We start from the raw sequence: 19,371 nt of genomic DNA on the forward strand, positions 1-19,371 counted from the left end.
AGAATGACCTGCAGGATGTCTGGATCAGCTAGAAAGCATCTCCAGACGCAGACTTCAAATTACATTTTACTTTCTTTATTTTCAGTGTGTGTGTGACACTTTTTTATTTAAAAAGAACTTTTACTCTCCAAACAAGGCTGAGCAGTGTGGTTAAAGGGTAAAACAGGGTCTGACTTACATGTGCGAGACGGTCAAAGCGTGCAAAGAGTTCATTCAACATTCGCACCAGCTCCTGCGCCGACAGCGTCGTGGAGAGGTTTGTGAAGCCTTTAACATCTGCGAAAAGAATGCTGAATAAAATATGGAAATGTCATTTTTATATCCAAGTTAGTTGTTAAAGAAAACACTATTTCAGTTCTACTATATTTACATGAATTTTAGTTAATACACAGTTCAGTAAACAAGAATTAGAGTAAATTATGCTTAAAATAAATATATATATATATATGATTTAAAAATTTTTAACATATTTTAAGATACTCTTTGACATAATATCAGGGCCCCAGGTGTTAACCTTGATGTTTTTATGTATAGAGAGGTCAGAAAACATTGGTATTCAGCTGGAGGTGAAAGGAAAGCTGCATCCTCACCTGACATTCTCGTAACGGTGGATGTAGATTCTGTGGAATTGATGCTGGAGGTGTTCGTCCTCTACATTTGTCATGTCGTTGATCATTTCCAAAACTACAAAACGTGGCAGCACTGATAACACCAGTCTCTCCTGCAGGGGAGGAAAAATACATTTTTAGGTTGCTGTGTAAATACGAAGTTTAAACCAATACTTTTTGTATGAGTTTAATTTCTTTTCCTTGTGTCTTTTGACCCAGGCTGCTCAATATAATAACGTTTAGATTCACCAGCCACGCTATTAGCTACACCTTGCTAGCATTGGGTCAGATTATCCCGCTTGTTCATAAATATAAATATTAAAATATAGCGAGCATTTGTGATTTGTGATTTGTGAGGAAATATAAACTGCTTCCACTGTTTCCTCGTTTTAGCTTCGTTGGAGAAGCTAAAGAGGGTCAAATATCTCCAGAACACTACTTTAGGAAGCAGCAGTGGATGACTTTTTTCTTGTGGTGAAACAACTTCCAATTTAAACTGGCCCTGTGGATTATGTGCATGCTCTAGCAGGGGTTTGCTGCCTGGAGAATTTCACCACATGAGAACATTTTGGAACTATGAGATGATAAAGAGCAAGTAAAGAAAAAAAAAGTCTCTCAAAAGGTCCAAAACATCCAGTTAAATTAAGTTTCTTCTGCATAAAAACAATAAAACATGCATGTAACTCTGTTTTTGAGCTATGAGTGACATTTAAAGAGATAATGTCATGTTTTAATAATGTAAAAAAGCCAGAAAACATGGAGCGTGGCCCCTTTAATCATTTCTGATCCTTTACTTTCTTCTTCCAGATGAAGAAATAAATTCACCACAAAAGTGCTTTTTTCCCAGTTTTTAATGTCTACTTAAATAACTAGAAAACTGAGTTTGGTATATTTAAAACTATAATTCTTAAACATTCAAATTTGAATGTGAATTTACAATAACTTAAATTTAGTCTGTAAAAAAAGCCACAATGATAGTTTTTGTTTCACAGCATGTGCTCTGTTAGACATTTCTACTTGTAAATATGAATTCAGTGACACTTCTATACACCTTTAAAAGTCTCAATCTATATTTAAAAAATAGATTTTGTCAGTTTTACTTTTGCTTCATGTATGATAATAAACACAGAAAGAAGGAATACAGTGACAGTAGAGAAGATGCAATAAAAACTTGAGCTCAGCTCAGTTGGGCAGTCAAAACAGCAAGTGTAAGTATGAAATTTAGCAAGACATCTATTTATTTCAGCATTATAATCAGCAGAATGTTGTCATGTGGAGTTCATCTTTGGCTAACTTGATAAATTCACTCAACAGGACTCTGCTGTCGGTGCTGACATTTGAGGGAACAAAGAGATCCTGATAACTGCAGCATTTAGTTTAATAAAACCTTGTTCTGCATTAAAATGAACCTTTTTCCTCTCAATGAGGCTTTTTTCCTGATGAACAACGCCATGGTTGGTACACAGTTGCTGCAGGTTTGTCGGCTGCATCCATGATGAGAATCTCTCATTCCACCACATACTAAAGCTGCTCTACTGGGCTGAGATCTGGTGGTTGTGGAGGTCGTTGGAGTCCAGTGAACTCATCATCATGTTCTAGAAAGCAGGTGGAGATGATCTGAGCTTTGTGACATGGTGCATTATCCTGCTGGAAGTAGCATCAGAAGATGCTCCACTGTGGTCATAAAGGGATGGACATGGTCAGCAACAATACTCAGGTAAGCTGTGGTGGTTAAACCAGGCCACGTTGGTACTAAGGGGCCCAAAGTGTGCCAAGAAAATATCCCACACATCATTGCATCACCAGCAGCGTGAAGTGTTGATCCAAGGCAGGGTGGATTCCTGTTTTCATGTTTCCACCAAATTCTGAGCCTTTGTCATGGTGCGTGGATGAGAAGACCCAAATGCAGGCTTGGTGAGGCAGACCAGTGCAGAGTAAAGGTTTTAACAACAAAAACATAATAAAGATGATGACTGGGGAGACACAATGAGTACATGACACTAATCAAACATGACAACGAACTGGCAAGGAGGAACTGAAACCAACGAGCTTAAGTACACTGAAGGAAGCAGGTGAAGTGAAACCAGGTGCGCTACTGACAGGAAGCAGAAAGGGTATCTCCTGGTGCACGTTGCCTTTTTAAAGGAGAGTCAAATAAGTTTGAGTTGGTGTGGAGACAAAATAGTGAGTGAGTACATCTTGTTATCTGTGCATGTATGTGTATATGTATAATGTAGAGTAGATTAAAAAAGGGGAAAAAAAAACAAACAAAAAAAAAAACACAAGAGCATTGAGAGCACATTTCCCACCACGTTAGTGCTGTTTCTCTCAGATTTAACTACATTAAATCTTATCTTAACCAAATTAAAATGGGCTCTTCCATTGCTTACTGACCAACAAACCGCAACATGTACCAAAGAAGAGGGTTTTGCTTTATCAAAGACAGAATATATAAACCAAGATGACGCAACAGAAATTACACTAATATAAAATAACTACAGGAAATCTTAAAGCTTCAAGCCGCACCTAAACGAACCCACAGGAACACAAGTTTCTCCTGTGTTTCGTTTTCCTTTGTGACACAGTGGCAGCCACTGGAACAGATTTGGAGTGGGAGCGATGCAGCATCACTCTGCATATTTTGGCTCTGGGTATGTGTACCAGCACCATGCAACTGCCTCCTTAAAGGGCTGAATAAGTTGGAGGCAGCCAGAGAAAATGTAAGGGATGACATATTCTTCCCTCTGCCATCCTTTAGTTTTAATATCACAGCTAATAAAGAGAAAAAATTCAAATGGCTCATTTTTCTCCTTAAATCTTACCCGTCTCCACCGAGTTTTCTATTGATTAAACTAATTTTTAATTATTTGCAGTCATCTTTTTATTGCTTCAGTGATCTGCTTCTTTGAAAAATTCATGTTCGTTTCAACTAAATAATTTAATATTAATAAAACTGAGTTACAGTAAACCAAAGACAAGCTTTATGGATACAAGTGATGTAGACTTTAATCTTTAATCTCTTAGTTTTCCTTGTTTTTTTTTTTAAAAAAAAAGAAAAAAAAAGCATTTCCCAATGACTAAATATGTCAGTATTAAAGTTTGGAGGGTTATTTACCTTTACATTGAAGCCTACTCATATACACGTCACCTTATTAGTGACACTTGTTCAGTTCAAATTCTAATCAGGCAATCACAACTAAAAGCACTTAATCAAGCAGACATGGTGAAGATGACTTGCAGAAGATCAAAAGTGAAGCGTGAGTATTTCAGATTTTCCTGTAAAGGAAATCACCAAATACCAATAAAATCCTTTAAAAAGGGTAAAATTGAATAACTTTTCCTTTAAAAGGCATAATTCTAAAAACTTATCAGCAGTGATTTTTTTCTTTGAAATCATGGATCTGTTAGGTTTGTTAAATATGGATGCAACCAAATCAAACTTTCCAACAGCTGAAGAAACATTAAAGTCCATTTGTGCATTTCTGCATTTGTACAACAGCCAACAGGATCTCTCCAATCACAAGCTAAAACAACATTCATGAGGATGTGCAGGCCTTCTTTCCTCTCAGATTTGTCCTAAATGATAATACAGAATTACTATCTCTTGTATTTAAGAACATAAACAAGATAAAGAATAATCTTTATGCACCCTCTGTCATATATATCCACATTGTATAATCCCTGACTGGTTCATAGAGGATTACCAGTAAAAGAAAAAAAAATTAATAAATAAAATAAAAATGCAAACTCATGCCCTCCACATGAAGCTGCATGATGCTGTCTGAGAGCTTTCAAGAGCCTCTTCAGACCTCAAGCAGAGTGTGAGAGAAGGTGAGGATGGATAATACAACACAGACCTGAGAGACAGCATCCTCCACTCGGTCACACTGAATGAAAAACAAGTTTGTCATGTCGTTGATCATTTCCAAAACTACAAAACGTGGCAGCACTGATAACACCAGTCTGTCCTGCAGGGAGGAAAAATACATTTTAGGTTGCTGTGTAAATACAAAGTTAGAGCAAGTTCAACCAATGGAAACCATGTCAGTGTTGTACATTTGCTAAGCTTTAAATCGTGGCAGCTAACGATTTTAAGATTACATCATCACCCAAATGCAAAATGGCAGAATTGCTTATAAACTATTCAGGCCTGCTAGAGCTGCCAGATTTTAGAGTTTCATGCCAATTGTCCTTTTTGATGAGTGAATGATTGAGAATAAAATGTATGTAATCTGAGCATTTAATGCAACACACTAGCTGCAACATTTTGCTGCAATATTTGGACTCATAAATTGCTTTTCTATGTTTTTTTTTATTTTTTTTTTTTTTTTTTTCCTGCTAAGTGGTGTAAGCTGAATCTGGGTAACTAAAGAACACTGCCAGGTTTGACCACCACAGCATCCTAACAAAGTTTAGCTATTGAACATAAGCTCCAAAAGTTAAAAGAAAAAAAAAAAAACACAAAGGGATAAGCTCTAGAAGACGAGCACAGAAGTGAAAGCTTCTAACTTAGTGACCTTTTGGCCGAGGAAGTCGGGAACTCAGGACTCGTAAGCTATCCAAGCTTGCACTCTGAAGTCATCACGCAGGACGTTGTGAGCTATTAAACTCTCTGCAGTTGACGGATGCGTTGCCTTTTGGTGGACAGTATGGATACAGCGATACCACATTTTTTTCAAACTGAGTACAAGTACGAGTACTTAAATTTGAATACTTGGCCATACCAAGTACCAAAATGAGTACTAATAAATCCCATTACAGATCACAGGTAAGAAGTGTTCTTAACGGTGTCGATCAGTGTTCGATGTGACGACTAGACTAATTGTGTGAGATAGAGTCATCTTGCAGCACTCTGTAAATGTAAGGCTGGAAAACTGTCTGATGTTTATAAATGAAGAGGATAGAATAGTTTTTGATGGATTCAATTCCCAGTAGTGTCAAGGCAACATACCCAAACTCAGCTTCTCTTGTCTAGATAGTACCAAATTCAGATTTTTAATGTGTTAACATGGTATCAGGTTCTGTAATATCAGAACACTTACATGAATACCAAGTACAGGCACATTGTATAGGGTGCATACATACTGGACAGGTTTTTGATGTGAAACAATTTGGCATCTTAAGGTAACATTTGAATGTTTTATTGAAGTATACTAACAAGAAAACACATTACGTAAGGGAAGCTCTGCAGACTGCTGATGTGATAAAAAGTCTAGACTATCATTTCTATGCTTACATTTAGGATCATTTCTGGCACTTTGAACGATTAGCAACAGCTTCTAAGCTTCATCGTGAAAATTAGCATCAGCTGAGTGTCCAGTGTGCCAGAGGAGAGCAGGTGTTTTGTGTTGTTCAGTACAGTTTGCTTGCTGCCGTCAGCTCAGCTTTGTTTTGTTGGGATCTGTGCTGGAGAGCAGCAAAATGCATCACCAAAGGTCCAGACAGACAAACATTTCAGTGGAGCGTTGCTAATCCTTCAGCTGCTGTGTCGCATCTAAACGCTCCAGGGTTTGGTGGTGGAGCCACACTGCAAGAAATACGGATGTTACAGATTCGCCCTCAATTCACTCTGAAAGTTTGTTTTTCTGAGAAGCTCGCTGCTGCAGAGTCATCTGTTAAACTGTTGCTGTCTACACCCAGAAAATCATTAATCCCTCAATTTGAAATGCATCACTGCCTTTCATGGTGGATTCACATAAAAAAAATTACACAAATCAATGATGTTTACTACATCAAGACTTATTAATCAAAACCTGTGTCTTCTCTGACCTTTTTCTGCCTATCATCCTATAAATAAATATTTGTGCAATTTCCAAAAGATTTTTAAAGCGCATTCTTTAAATTTTATATATATATATATATATAAAGGGAAGCCTAAAAGAAATACTACAATCTCCCTGGAAAAACAAAGAGCAGCTGACCGTAAAGACTGTGAGGAAGAGTAATGAAGCAAGTCTGAGACATGGGTGAAGCATTAAGATGTTTAAAGACAAATAAAATAATCTTAAAATCTATTCAGTAGCCCAGATGGAGCCAGGGAAGGGCAACTAAGGGAGTAACAGTCAAGAAACAGCAGATTGTGTTCAGTGTGAGGCTTAGTCAAGTCCAATGCAAGACAAAAATATACTAGAAATAACTCCTGCCAGCAGTCATCACCCTCCGGAACAAGTCCCTGTCTTCTCTGTCTTCTAATTAATTATTATTGTTATTATCTAAGAAAAGAAAAGGGAAAAAAACTACTTCAACATGAAAAAAAAGTATTTTTAATTTAATTTGTGTTTAGTTGAAAATATACCAATGCACAGTTTACTAATTAACTTGTGGGTTAGTTTTACATGGTAATTTATGGCCAGATCAGGCAAGTAACATGAGAAGTTTTGATTTTATTTTAATCTGGGGATGAATTATAATGATACAACTGAACTCACTGGTTTCATCTAACTAAACAGTTTGCTAGAAAACAAAAAACAGAGATGGTACACCAGAAACACCATTCAAAAGCAGTTTTGCCACCTTATTGTTACCCAAACCTTGCCCACTGCATGATGCCTCTGGGGGATATATGTCCAACTCAAGCCATGGACTGAAATTTAACTCAGGTGCTTCAGGCACATGGCTAGAAATTAAACTATATGCAGACATCAGTGAAATACTCAATACAGCAGTAACACGTGGCCAAAACTTAAGAATTTCATTCCTACCTGTTAGTAATCTGTGGCCATGTAATAATAATAATAATAATAATTATATATATATATATTCTGTTCCAATGTCACCAGATGGGCTGCATAAAGGGGTCTTTGTGGTCAAAACACACTACGATAAAGTCTTATGCAAAAACATGCATGTGTGGCTGGACTGACTGCAACAACACAGAGTTCACATGAAAACATGAACAAGACAAAAAGACAAATGTTTCTACTCTGGTAAATATAACAATCCATCAAATAATATAATGTGTGCACCTACATTAAGGTGTAAAACAGGGGTGCCCTAGTCCAGTCCTTAAAATATGCATGAAATTCGTTATGCGTGTGTGACACAATGATGCATCGATTCAGCGATTAACTATCAGATAACACTGATACAAATTAAAAATATCAAACAGTTTAGTAGAGTAAGAAATTTTTAGATGTGCTTAAGTTTTCATTTGCTTTAGCTCGTAGCTTAGGAATAAAAACATATTTTGATATTTTAGTTGCCCTGTGATGGACTAGCAGCCTGTTCACAGCCTATCCTGCCTCTTGCCTAATAACAGCATATCATATTATAATAAGTGAACTTGTGAAGCGCATTTAATGCCTAGCGCTTAACGCTAAATGTGTGCTCCTCACTTACAGAAATGTACTTTTATTAGATCCTTATTTGCCCACTTAATGTCAGCAGTGATTTCCAAGGAAGACATGTCATTAGAGCTGAACTTTAAAATCTAAAATCTGTTAAGCTGAACAGACGTGATTCATGGAACAGTTGGTTTTATACATGACCATAACTTCTGACTTTAAGTTCTTGATACTTAACTGGAAATGTGAACTGACTGAGGAAACACCTTGTTAGATGTTAGAAGTATGCTGATTAGTAAGATTTAAAGCAAAGCTTTAAAAATAGTTTCTAATTGTGTGCAAGGTTAATTTAGCTTAGCTGGATTATCAAAAATCAAAACAAGCTAATTTCAATGCCTTCTAGCCTTGAGACATAGATGCTAACCTATGCAAAATATACATTTGTAGGCTAGCCTAACCTATGTCTTAATGGACATGATACAAGCTTTAGTAACTTAACAGTGCCCGCTACGAGTCCCTTCATTTCCCATAAAGATCCAAATAATGTAATTCTGCAGGCTGATGAGTGGCTGTTGTAATTTTGTGTGTGTGTTACATAAGTGTTGAGAATAACTGACCAAGTCATTGCAAGTGATTTGAAGTCAGATACAGAGAGGGGTGCATATTCTAGCAGCACAGTCTGCCAAAATATGCACCCCACCCCTAATTTGATTATCAGTGGTTAATAAATGGTTGCATAATTTAATTTGTTGTTTATTACTTTGGACGAAAACTGTTCCTTCAAACAGAACTCACTATTACTAACATGTAGAAACTAATTAAATATATTTTGATATCTACTCACAGTATTCCCTTTTTTATAGAGTAACAAATACCAAGAAGGGTGGTGCCCCCGAAAGCTAAGCTTTATGCAGTAAAGTTTGTTCATTTTAATATTAACATTTCATAATAATATCGAGGCTTTTCCACAACATAGTCTTTTCACTGATTTGTCTCTGAAAACCATCTGAAAATAATGCTCAGTTATGCTATTTATAAACGTAAAATGGAAGCAGGTGTGAAGACTGAAGGTTTGATCTGCTTTTCTCCACATCCTGCAGCCACACCCACCTCCCAACACAAGGTGGAAGTGGCAGAAAAGAGGCTGTTGTTGCACTGTAACCACAAACACAGTGCTGAGTTCTTGGAGCATATTGACCAAAGTATTAGACTATGATTGGTTTACATTAAAGCGTTCTGCTTGGGGCGGGGTCCCATCTCACTCCATTACAAGCATCCCAGAGCTCATCAGATCTGAAGCCTTCCAGGAAATATGACCATGTAAAAGCTTTCTCTGCCATCTCAGTGTCCACTCTACTGCGTAAACAAAGCTCATCTGTCACTCTGTCTGCGTAATGTGTGTGTGTGTGTTTTGGTTTGACAGTAATGGCTCCATTGCTGTGGGTTTGTTATACTACTATGACTCAGATTGTGTGTTTGTGCATGCAGGTGTACATGTGACTACTGCGCCAATGCACACTGCGTATGGCACTAAATGACACACCCGTGTTATTTCCCTCAAAGATGACTCTTTAGTCACGCTGCAAACATTCAGCCGTATTTACTGAGATTCATCAGTAGCTTCTTTTATCAAAGTCTGCTCACGCTGAGCTGCAACACTGACCAACAGGAAGTGGTTTCCATCAAGTGTTTCTGTAGGGGAGCAGACTCAAGCCTGCGGAGGGACAAATGTTCCTGTAAATTAAAAGCAATAAATAAACTGACTGTAGACATGAAGAGATAAGCGGCATCAGCTCAGGAAGTTGTTACCAACCAAACATTCACTGAGCTGGATGAAAACAGCCTTTCAGCTAGCTAACATGCTCAGAATGACATGGGTTTCATGGTAAAACATGAAACACACACACAGATTTAATACCTAAACCTAAATAAGTGGTGGGTGAAAATAGGTATACAAGAGAACTGTACACGAAGTTAACCTGTAAACCTTGGTTCAGGAGGAGGAAAGGCAAAGCAAGGCAAGTTTATTTGTATAGCACAATTCCACGATTTAGTGATTAAAAGTGCTTTACAGAAACTTAGAAACATCAGAAAATAAGAAACATCATTCAAAATTTAAAACAAAGAAAAAGGTAAACTGAACGAACATTAGATAAAAACAGTATTAAAACACGATCAAGTTTAAAAATTCAAGCTTAAAGGAACCAGATGCAGATCTGGACTTTTAAATAAAAACTGAAATGCAGCAGAGAACAGGTGGGTCTTTAACCTGGATCTAAGTAAACTGAGTGTTTCAGCTGATCTGAGGCTTTCTGGGAGTTTGTTCCAGACATGTGGAGCATAGAAGCTGAATGTAGCTTCTCCATGTCTGGTTCTGACTCTGGGAACTGATAAGAAACTGGAACCAGATGACCTAAAGGTTCTGGTGGGTTCGTACTGGGTCAAGAGGTCACTGATGTATTTTGGTCCTAAACCATTCAGAGCTTTATAGACCAGCAACAGAACTTTAAAATCTATTCTCTGACGAACAGGCAGCCAGTGTAAAGACCTCAGAGCTGGACTGATGTGGTCCACTTTCTTGGTCTTAGTGAGGACTCGAGCAGCAGAGTTCTGAATAAGCTGCAGGTGTCTAACTGATGTTTTAGGTAGAACCTGTAAAAACACTGTTACAATAATCAAACCGACTAAAGATGAAAGCATGGACTAGGTTTTCCAGGTCCTGCTGAGACATCAGATCTTTTAGCCTTGATATGTTCTTAAGGTGATAGTAGACTGACTTTGTGATTCCCTTAATGTGTTTAGCCATGCCTCCATCCAACCTCTGATACACCTGCTTCACCCAGTCAGATCTGGATGTCTCATCTCATTCTCTGTCACCCAGTCTATCCCCGTCCTCATCAATTCATGTCCCTTCTACTTTCTTTCCCTTCCACCCTTCTCCTTCATTCATCATCATTCCCTGTCTCATTTACCCTTACCTCTGTCACCTTCCTTCAGTCATTCTTCCCTTCCTCATCCATTTATCCATTGAGTCTGTCCATTCATCCCTCCTTCCCTCTATCATCCCTTCCTCATTCACTGATTCTACCCCTCCTCTTCCTCATTCATCCTTTCATCCTCCCTCCACTCTCAGCAATCCAGCATTCCCTCCCTCATCCATTCAATTGTCCCTCCCTCTCACACATTATTCCTGGTCTCCAACATCCTTCAATCCTCTTTCCCTCTCCAAAATCATCCATCCTCACTCTACTGTCTCTCATCCATCTATCTTTCCCCTCCCTCATCCATTCATCCTTATCCACCACCTCACCCATCTCCTCCCTTCCTTCTAGTTTCCTCTCACCCATCCACCCTTCCTCCCCTCATCCATCCATTCATCCCCAATCATCTTCTTCACCCCTTTTCCTTTATCTAACTATCCCCTTTATCTCATTCATCTTTTTCTTTCTTTCTTTTGTTGAGACGTCTCCTTGTTAGTGACAGAGAGGCTAAAAGCGAATGATGGAAGCATCAGCAAAAGGACGAGGACGAGGAGGAAGAGGAAGAGGACACTGACCTGTCTCTGGTTCTCTGTCTCAAGTCGCAGTCGAGCTTCGATGCAGCGCCGCGTCTCGAGGAAGGCCTGTCGCTGAGCCCGGTCAGACAGGTAACTGATGAATATCCCAGCAGTGTTCATGCACATGAACAGCACAGCCTGAGCCACTACCTGAAACACACACCAACACACACACATAAAATATTCTGCAGACAATCAGGCTTTTCTGGACTTTCATTATTTCACTTCTCATAGGTCGTTCCCGCTTTAAACTCAGACTGTAAACCAGGATCACATTGTTCCTGAGCAGCATGTGGGCTGTCAATGCACCAACTTTTCCACATCAAGCTTTTTATTTAATCATTATTTTTTTATTATTATTTTATTTTTTGTGTTTCCATTAAGAGTGCACAAATATAGACAAACAAATCCAGTCCAAGTACGTCTTATTTCATTTGTATGTTAAGGAACAGCCTAAAACATGAGGCACAGTTTAGGTTTGGGTTCATATTTATAAATTTTCATATTGATTTGTAATTTTATAAAATAAATGAAAAAAACAAAACCTAAAAACATGAGATATAGTTAAATGATATTGATCAGATGTCCATTTCTGGATTTCTTATGTGCATAAAAAATGGGTGGAATTTCTGCAGAACAAATAAGACAAAAAAATGAAGAACTATAATCAAACTTGAACTTGTCCTGATCAGGTTCATTGGTTTGTTGACCAGCTTAAATTTAGTCCACTAATAGTTTTCAGTCCACAACTTTTTTCCTAACATAACGAGAAAACAACTACCTAACTAGCTATGTATCGAACCCTTGTTAATTTATAATTATAAATCAATGGGAATATTACATTGACACTTTAGTCCATGAATTATAAAAACTAGGTTAATATTCGGCAGAGACAAGATCCAATCGGATCTACTTTAGTTGTGTGGAGAGGTGGGGCAAGCTGAGATCCAGACTTACGGATCGTTTAGGTTCAAGACTAAAAGCATTAAATACATCCAATTCAATGTTCACAGAAAAACCAACGCGTTCAATCAACGCTTGCTCGTGAACAACATATGCATGATTTCATCTGGGTGTAAATCATTTCTAAATTGAAGGGATTTTTTTTTTTTATAATGATCATTACACTTTATATTACAGTTTACTATCTACTGTAGATCTGGACAAAAGCTAAATGAAAAGTAGCTGCTGAATTGAACCCTGCTGTGGCCCCATGCTGCACATTTCTTACTTTCCTGTCATGCAACTTGAAGCTAAAATCTGATTTTTATGCTGCAGCTGAAAATAATAAAAGATCTAAAGTAAAACTCCCCAAGTTGAGGAGATAGATGCAGAGACCATCATGAAAGAACACTGTGTCACCCATTTATTCAATCTGAGTCTTTACAGCTTAAAGAATGAAAGCATCTCGAGGCTTGGTGATGTGAAGGATGAAAGGACTGTGTGCTTACTGAAGTTCAGATGGGGTTATCAGATGAGTCAGACAGCCAGAAACTTTATATCTGTGGTGATATAAGAGATGCACACTCTGCCTATAATGTCCTCTGTCTGAGGTGTTTGCAGATTTGCTTCATTAATCCAAAGATATATATTTTTAGTCTAAATCCATCTTTTATTAAACCTGTGGCGTTTCTCCTGCACTGAGTCATTTTATACACATTACATGTTCTGGGTGCAAGTAAACCAGTACTAACTGTAACTGAAAAAGGTATTTAGCAAAACATATCGATCTAAGGTAGACTTTAAATTCAGTTAAATCACAGAGAAGACCTGCAATCTGTCATGTCATGTTTTACTTTACAACCTTTTCCTTATTTTTAATATCAATTATTTGATAGCTAGAAATGTATTTCTCTTCACAGTTGTTTGGGGCAAAAATGTGGAGGTGACACAGCTTCAAGCTGCACGGTGGGATTCCCATGATGAATCAAAACAGTGGATGGAAAAACAACATTGTGCTGAAGCTGCTCCTGAGAGAAAAAATACATGTATCTTTGAAACGTGAGAATTTGGATATTTTTTTCCACTGACTGCTCAAGCAAAGAAAAAGAAAGAACCTGAAGCTAGCATACAAACCTGTGGTCGTACTGTCCTCTCAGTAAAAGAGTGTCAAATTGAGATTAACAATTAATGCAAGAGGTGAGCGTGACGTCACTGACGAGCTTTCAGCCGCCATGACAGGTCAATGAGCCAAGACGAGAACATCTGAAACCAGATCAGACGAGAGCACAGAGCCAAAAGAATAACCAGGTCACTGATCATCCACGAATGATTGAACACAGCTCCTCCTTTTCATGCACCAACACATTACACCACCCACTGTCCTGCCTGCAGGACACTGTTGGTCCACTGAAGATGAATCTGAACCTGCAATACGTCTCCTCAGACACTGAGGCTGCATCCAAAGTAAGTCTAGACATAAAGACCGAAACATAAATCTGTCTGACTTTAATCGATCCTGCAGAACTTAGCGTCCAGTTTCATCACATGGCCCAGACCAGCAAAAAAAAAAAAAAAAAAAGGTCCAGAGCATCTCGTTTGAAATGTGATACCAAAAGTCTGGATACGGCCAGTCATTTTGGATTAATATGAAACCAGATAGTAACAAGCTGAACTAGAAAAAAACAGTTTCATCTCTGCAGATTCAGACTGCTGCAGCAATCCAGCCTAATAAATACAACCTCCACCAAACCTTTTTTCCCAGATGTAACAAAGATGTTGATAATCTTGAAAAAATTATCATGGTCTTTTTCTCTCATCCGCCAGCTGTCTGCTGTGTACGTTTTACCTTATTTTGCTAACAAGTAAACAAACTACAGCATAAATGTCAGCTTTCGCCTTCGTGAAGGAACAGGACTCTTGGAGACCAACAGGAAGGACTTCTAACCAAAAGATATTCCGTGAAATAAATAATACTTTATTAATCCCAGAGGGAAATTGTAATGTTGCAGTAGGTTTTCCTTTTTTCCTGTTTATTTGTTTTTTTTCTAATAATGTTCTCAACAGATCAGAAATTTTGTCACAACTTCATAACAGCAGCAAAATTTAATAAAATCAGCAAAATCTAAATGCAGTATGAAAACAGACGTGCACAGTGTCAGTAAATGATAATAATATACAGTATTATTTTAATACATATTACAAGAAAATGAAAATTTTAAATATTTGGCTTGAGTCTGAGTAAATGTTCAGAATCACGGGCAACACCTGGATGACTCAGAAAGAAGACTGCCCTCCTCTCTGCTGATAGATGACTGTTTAAAGTACGGAGTCTTTCATCAGGCTGGAGTCTGAGCGAGGCCGAGCAGCTCAGCCCGTTAAACCGTTGGAGGGTCGGGCTGATGCAACACCCTGCAACACGAGGGGTTTCACCCCGGTCCGCCTGCCTTTCTCCTGCTGCTGGATCTGTACCTGATGCAAGCGTTAAAACAGGTGAGCGGAGAGTTCAGCACATCTCAGGGGAAAACCCTTCGCTGCGTCTACCTCACTGCTTCACACATCAGATGTAAACGTTAAACTCCAATGTTTTTGAATCAAAATGCTCCTCTCAGAGGGATGGTGGTGTTTATCTATAGTACTTACAGATGGGTGGGGCTAATATTCAGGTCTGGGCATGTTTGACTCTATTAAAAGGTCATTTGGGACTGTCTTCATTTACACACTGAGGTACTATTTCTGTTGAGGTGCTTCATTGTTAAAGCGTGACACATTTTCTTTAGTGAGTCAGAGAAAACTAATCAGTAAAACCATGAAAGTATATATAAAATGCCTCTTTTACCATTTATACGCAGCCTCATTAGCATGAAGCACACTGCAAATCAAAGTGATGGTGATCAAATAACTATATTTCACATCTCCCCTGCTGGCTGTATCCGCTTTCCTTTTTTTATATATGTTTTTTTTTTATTTTAGAAAAGAGAGAGTGCTTTTGCTCTCAGACTCGAGGCAGAATTGTGTCACTGCAGATAAAAACCTCAAACAGACAGTTTGGTGTCTGCTATCACTGAGAGAGAGGCACTCAAGTGCTCTGCCACTGTTCTCCGCTGCAGTAAAATTGCTGCACTAAGAGCACATTTCAAGAGGGGAAAAATGGAGCAGGGATTTTCTGATTTGTGGTGCTCTGGATGGCAGGATAGTTTGAGGAGAGTGAGTTGACATTTTTTATGAGGGGGGTCTTTCCCCGACTGCTAGACTTCCTCTCTTACTTGGTACTGTAGGTCAGCTTCAGCGTTACACAGAGCCAGTTCTGCTGGATAAAGGAGGTGGATTGGGATAGAGTGAATTCTGGAAATGTTTCAGGACAGTCATTTGTTGACATTGACAATGTTTCCCTTTTGTTGATCAGTTTACAGATGATTCAATCACCTTCATTAGTTAAGCTTTAAAAATCGGATCGGATCTGGTAGAGCTTTAAAGAGCCTGACTTACCAGCTGTTTTCTGGTCTGAGCTAGCAATTTAGAAACTCACTTGATCAACCAGCATCTTCCCAGATATGATGTAATAGTCCAGATATTCCAAAAGGCTGAATAGATTCCAGAAGAAGGGCTCTCTCTTCGTGCTCGGTGGTATACCAGTTCAGACCGAAAAGCAGATATTTTGTTATGCTATAGACGGCTCTGGCATAGGGCTGGGCGATGCATCGGATATACTAGATGTATCCCAACACGTTTTATGAAGGATACATAAAATGTCCCGGACATCAAGTATAAACCATCACAGCCGAGTTTTTAGCCATCTTACCATCTCTCTCTCTTTATTTTCTGGGCACAACGTTGCCCTAATAAGAGCAAATAATGATATATTTCACAATATCTCCCTAATTAGACCTTTACTCTCAGCAACACAGCAGCTCCTTGTCTCTTAGTCCATTAGCATTAACTAGCATAACAAACATTAACTGTTGTGTCACATTAAGCTGGATGGCAACATGGACATGTAGAATTTAGTGTCAGGCTGACGACCGTTCACCAAATCTACCATGTTTTAGTTGTTGGGATTAAAATCCAGTGTTTTCTCTACTATGACAGCATGTTATTTCTCTGCTCTCTGATTTGCCGGTGTTCCTTCCCTTTGTGAACTCACCACCTTCAGCAAACAAACAATGTCAACGTTGCCCCCCTCAGTGTCACACAGACAGACAGCTGCAATCTCTGTGAAGTAAAGCTCCGTGTTCTTTGCATTCCCTTTTGTTTTACCATTAAAGTTTTCTATTCCTGTTCACAGAGCCAAGAAATGCACCAGTCCTTCCACATTTCCTTGACATTGTAAAAAAATAGCCCAATTCTCATCTGTTCTGCACATGTACAGACATGCCACCTCAGCAATGGTAGTGGGTCTACTTCAGGTGTTTGCCGGGATTAATCAATAGTCCCACAATAGTTTAAACGGCCCAAACGCAGCAGGACACTATTTGAGGAAGGGCTTCTTCACTGTTGCACCACTAAACACGCTCGCAGTAGAGCATCTGCGTTACTTATGATGTTCAGAAAGTAAAGCTGTAACATACATTTAACATGATGGCGGAAAAAAGAGCCATATTTGTTACTTGGAGATACTTTTGGCTTTAAAAGAGCAGATGTGGACCAAAAAACTATTTACTAAAAATGCTGTTGCAGCAACACAAAAAATTTAAAGCAGACCGGCTTTGAAAGTTGAGAGAATGCAGAAAACTAAGATCGGCACCCTCCTCATGCTCAGATAAACCTGACGAAGATGGAGAACACGCAAATCAGAGGTATGACAAAAGAAAAGCAAGTGAATCAAGAAAAGCAATGTCGTCACAATCCTTACAGCCAAAGGCTGATTCAGGGCTACGATCAAGACACTGGACATTAAAATGTTTGTTTGTTTTTTTTGTTGTTGTTGTTTTTTTTTGTTTGTTTGTTTTTTACATTCTGCTGACAGTGGAAAAGGTTGTTCTTAGCCAAACTACTGCAGTGATTCAGTCAGTGGAAAATGCAGTTAATACTCAGCCATGCTTTGAAGAAATATAATACCAACAAAAACAATTCATCCATCTATTTTCTATACCGCTTAGTCAAACTAAGGGTCGTGGGAAAGCTGGAGCCTGTCCAGCAATCAGCAGGCTAGAGGCAAGGTACAGGTCACCAGTCCATCACAGGGCCAACGTACAAAGGCAAACATCCACTCACACTCACTTCTAGGGGAATTTAGAGTGACCAGTTGACCTAACACGCATGTCTTTGGATGGTGGGAGGAAGCCGGAGTACCTGAAGAGAAACTACGCATACAAGGGGAGAACATGCAAACTCCAGAGAGGAAGGCCACTGTTTAAACCTTCCCTAGCCAAGCCTCGAACCCTGTTGCTGTAAGGCCGGGGTGCAGCCTGCTTCAACTCTGAGAGTCTCTTTGAGTCTCAAAAACTATTAAATATAATTTTAATCATACTGCCCAGTACTACTCTCCCTAATTTTCCTCTTGATAAACACGCTTGTTTCTTTCCATCTTTTTTGTTTGGAGTTAGATCAACTTCTACTGAATCATAACCACAAGCAACTTAAACCATTTTAGGAATTAACTTTTATCCCAAGGGATCATCAGATTTGCATCCCACGTGCATGTAAATCTACCAAATGAAATGACATCACAGAGCACTGGACATATTTGCCTTAATTCCACATGTAAATTGCTTCTTGATTAGCTTTTCCTCTGAGTTTTACCCAAGTTTAGTGTGTTTACAAAGTGCAGATTAAACTGTTTCTATAAAGTGGAGTTTGTCATGGAGGATTACTGCAGCTCCGGGGTCTTCAGCAGCTGCTTTAATCCAGGGTTGTTTATGACTGTAGAAGCTCTGAAAGCTGCCACAGATTTGTTGATTCACTTCTCTTGAAGTTGGAAGGCAAAGTTAAGACTGCTTTGTTATTTCTTGGCAGATTGACCAGGTTGGATGTGATTTTAAGTTAGGGAAAAAACTGCTACTTTGGTTACAAATATCAGCTGTATTAGCAAAGTTTCTAGCTTTTTTGACACTAGAACATCCAAGACGGTCATATTGGCCCTTTTGTAATTTGCATATTCAAACTTAGTTGAATAAAACCTTGCTGGTCCATGACCTTTCCCTAAAACTGTGAATTTTCAATAAAACTATAGTTGCTGTTTTTTATGCCCATGATATGATAATTTTTATTTATTTATCTATTTATTTATTTATTTATTTATTTATTTATTTATTTGACTGCAGAGGATTTTGTGTTGTTCTATTTTTAGTTTTCTCAGCGTTCTGGATCAGATGATGGAAGTATTCTGTAAAGGGTAATATGCAAAAAATGTGACATCACTCTGTTTTAGAAAACACTGGACCTTAAAGGAACAAATGCCCACATCATCTTGAAGAAGTGCACTGGCACCCAAATAGCTTAAAGAAGGTTTCTGCAGCAGTTGGCAGAGGCACTCACTTCTTGTTTACACAACATTTCCATGCAAAACCCGAACTGTTCCCTTTGTATTTTCGAAAAAAAAATGCATTTACTCAACAGAGGAGTGAAAACTACCTCCATGCTGACTGATAACTCAAATAGGAATGGAAACGATGGAGTGTGCATGCCAAGGTGTAGCTGGCACTTAAACTTTGCAACAACACACACAGTATGTTCAGGACATCCTCATTAGATCTGAAGACATAATAACTGCTGGTATAGAGGTATACTGGTTATTTAGCACAGACTTTTTTAAACTGGGGATCCCACGATAATTTCAGGGTATCGTTGCCAAAAGATTCCAGTTTTACGTGGACTGCAGGAGACTCCTAAAATGAAGAGGTACCAGATGGGGAAATGCTGGGAAAATGAAACAAAACAAAAAAAAGTAAAAACACCTGCAGCACAGGCTGCAAAGCTGTGCAGAACAGACGTGATCTGCACTGATTATTTACATGTGACTTAGAAATAGTTGCATTAGCCTCAT

At 38.6% G+C, this 19,371-nt stretch overlaps 1 protein-coding gene across 1 annotated transcript in view; it reads right to left on the reverse strand.

Annotated features, from left to right (window-relative positions):
- adcy8 (adenylate cyclase 8 (brain)) overlaps positions 1 to 19,371 on the reverse strand; it is a 146,335-nt gene that overhangs the window by 82,733 nt on the left and 44,231 nt on the right. The window contains exons 2-4 of the mRNA XM_041992913.1: positions 11,448 to 11,597; positions 591 to 721; positions 179 to 290 (exon numbers count right to left, since the gene is read on the reverse strand). Coding sequence (XP_041848847.1) covers positions 179 to 290; positions 591 to 721; positions 11,448 to 11,597 — 393 coding nt within the window. The remainder of the gene's footprint in view (positions 1 to 178; positions 291 to 590; positions 722 to 11,447; positions 11,598 to 19,371) is intronic.

The sequence above is a fragment of the Melanotaenia boesemani genome, chromosome 8 (genome assembly GCF_017639745.1).
Source record: "Melanotaenia boesemani isolate fMelBoe1 chromosome 8, fMelBoe1.pri, whole genome shotgun sequence".
NCBI classification, from domain to species: Eukaryota; Metazoa; Chordata; class Actinopteri; order Atheriniformes; family Melanotaeniidae; genus Melanotaenia; species Melanotaenia boesemani.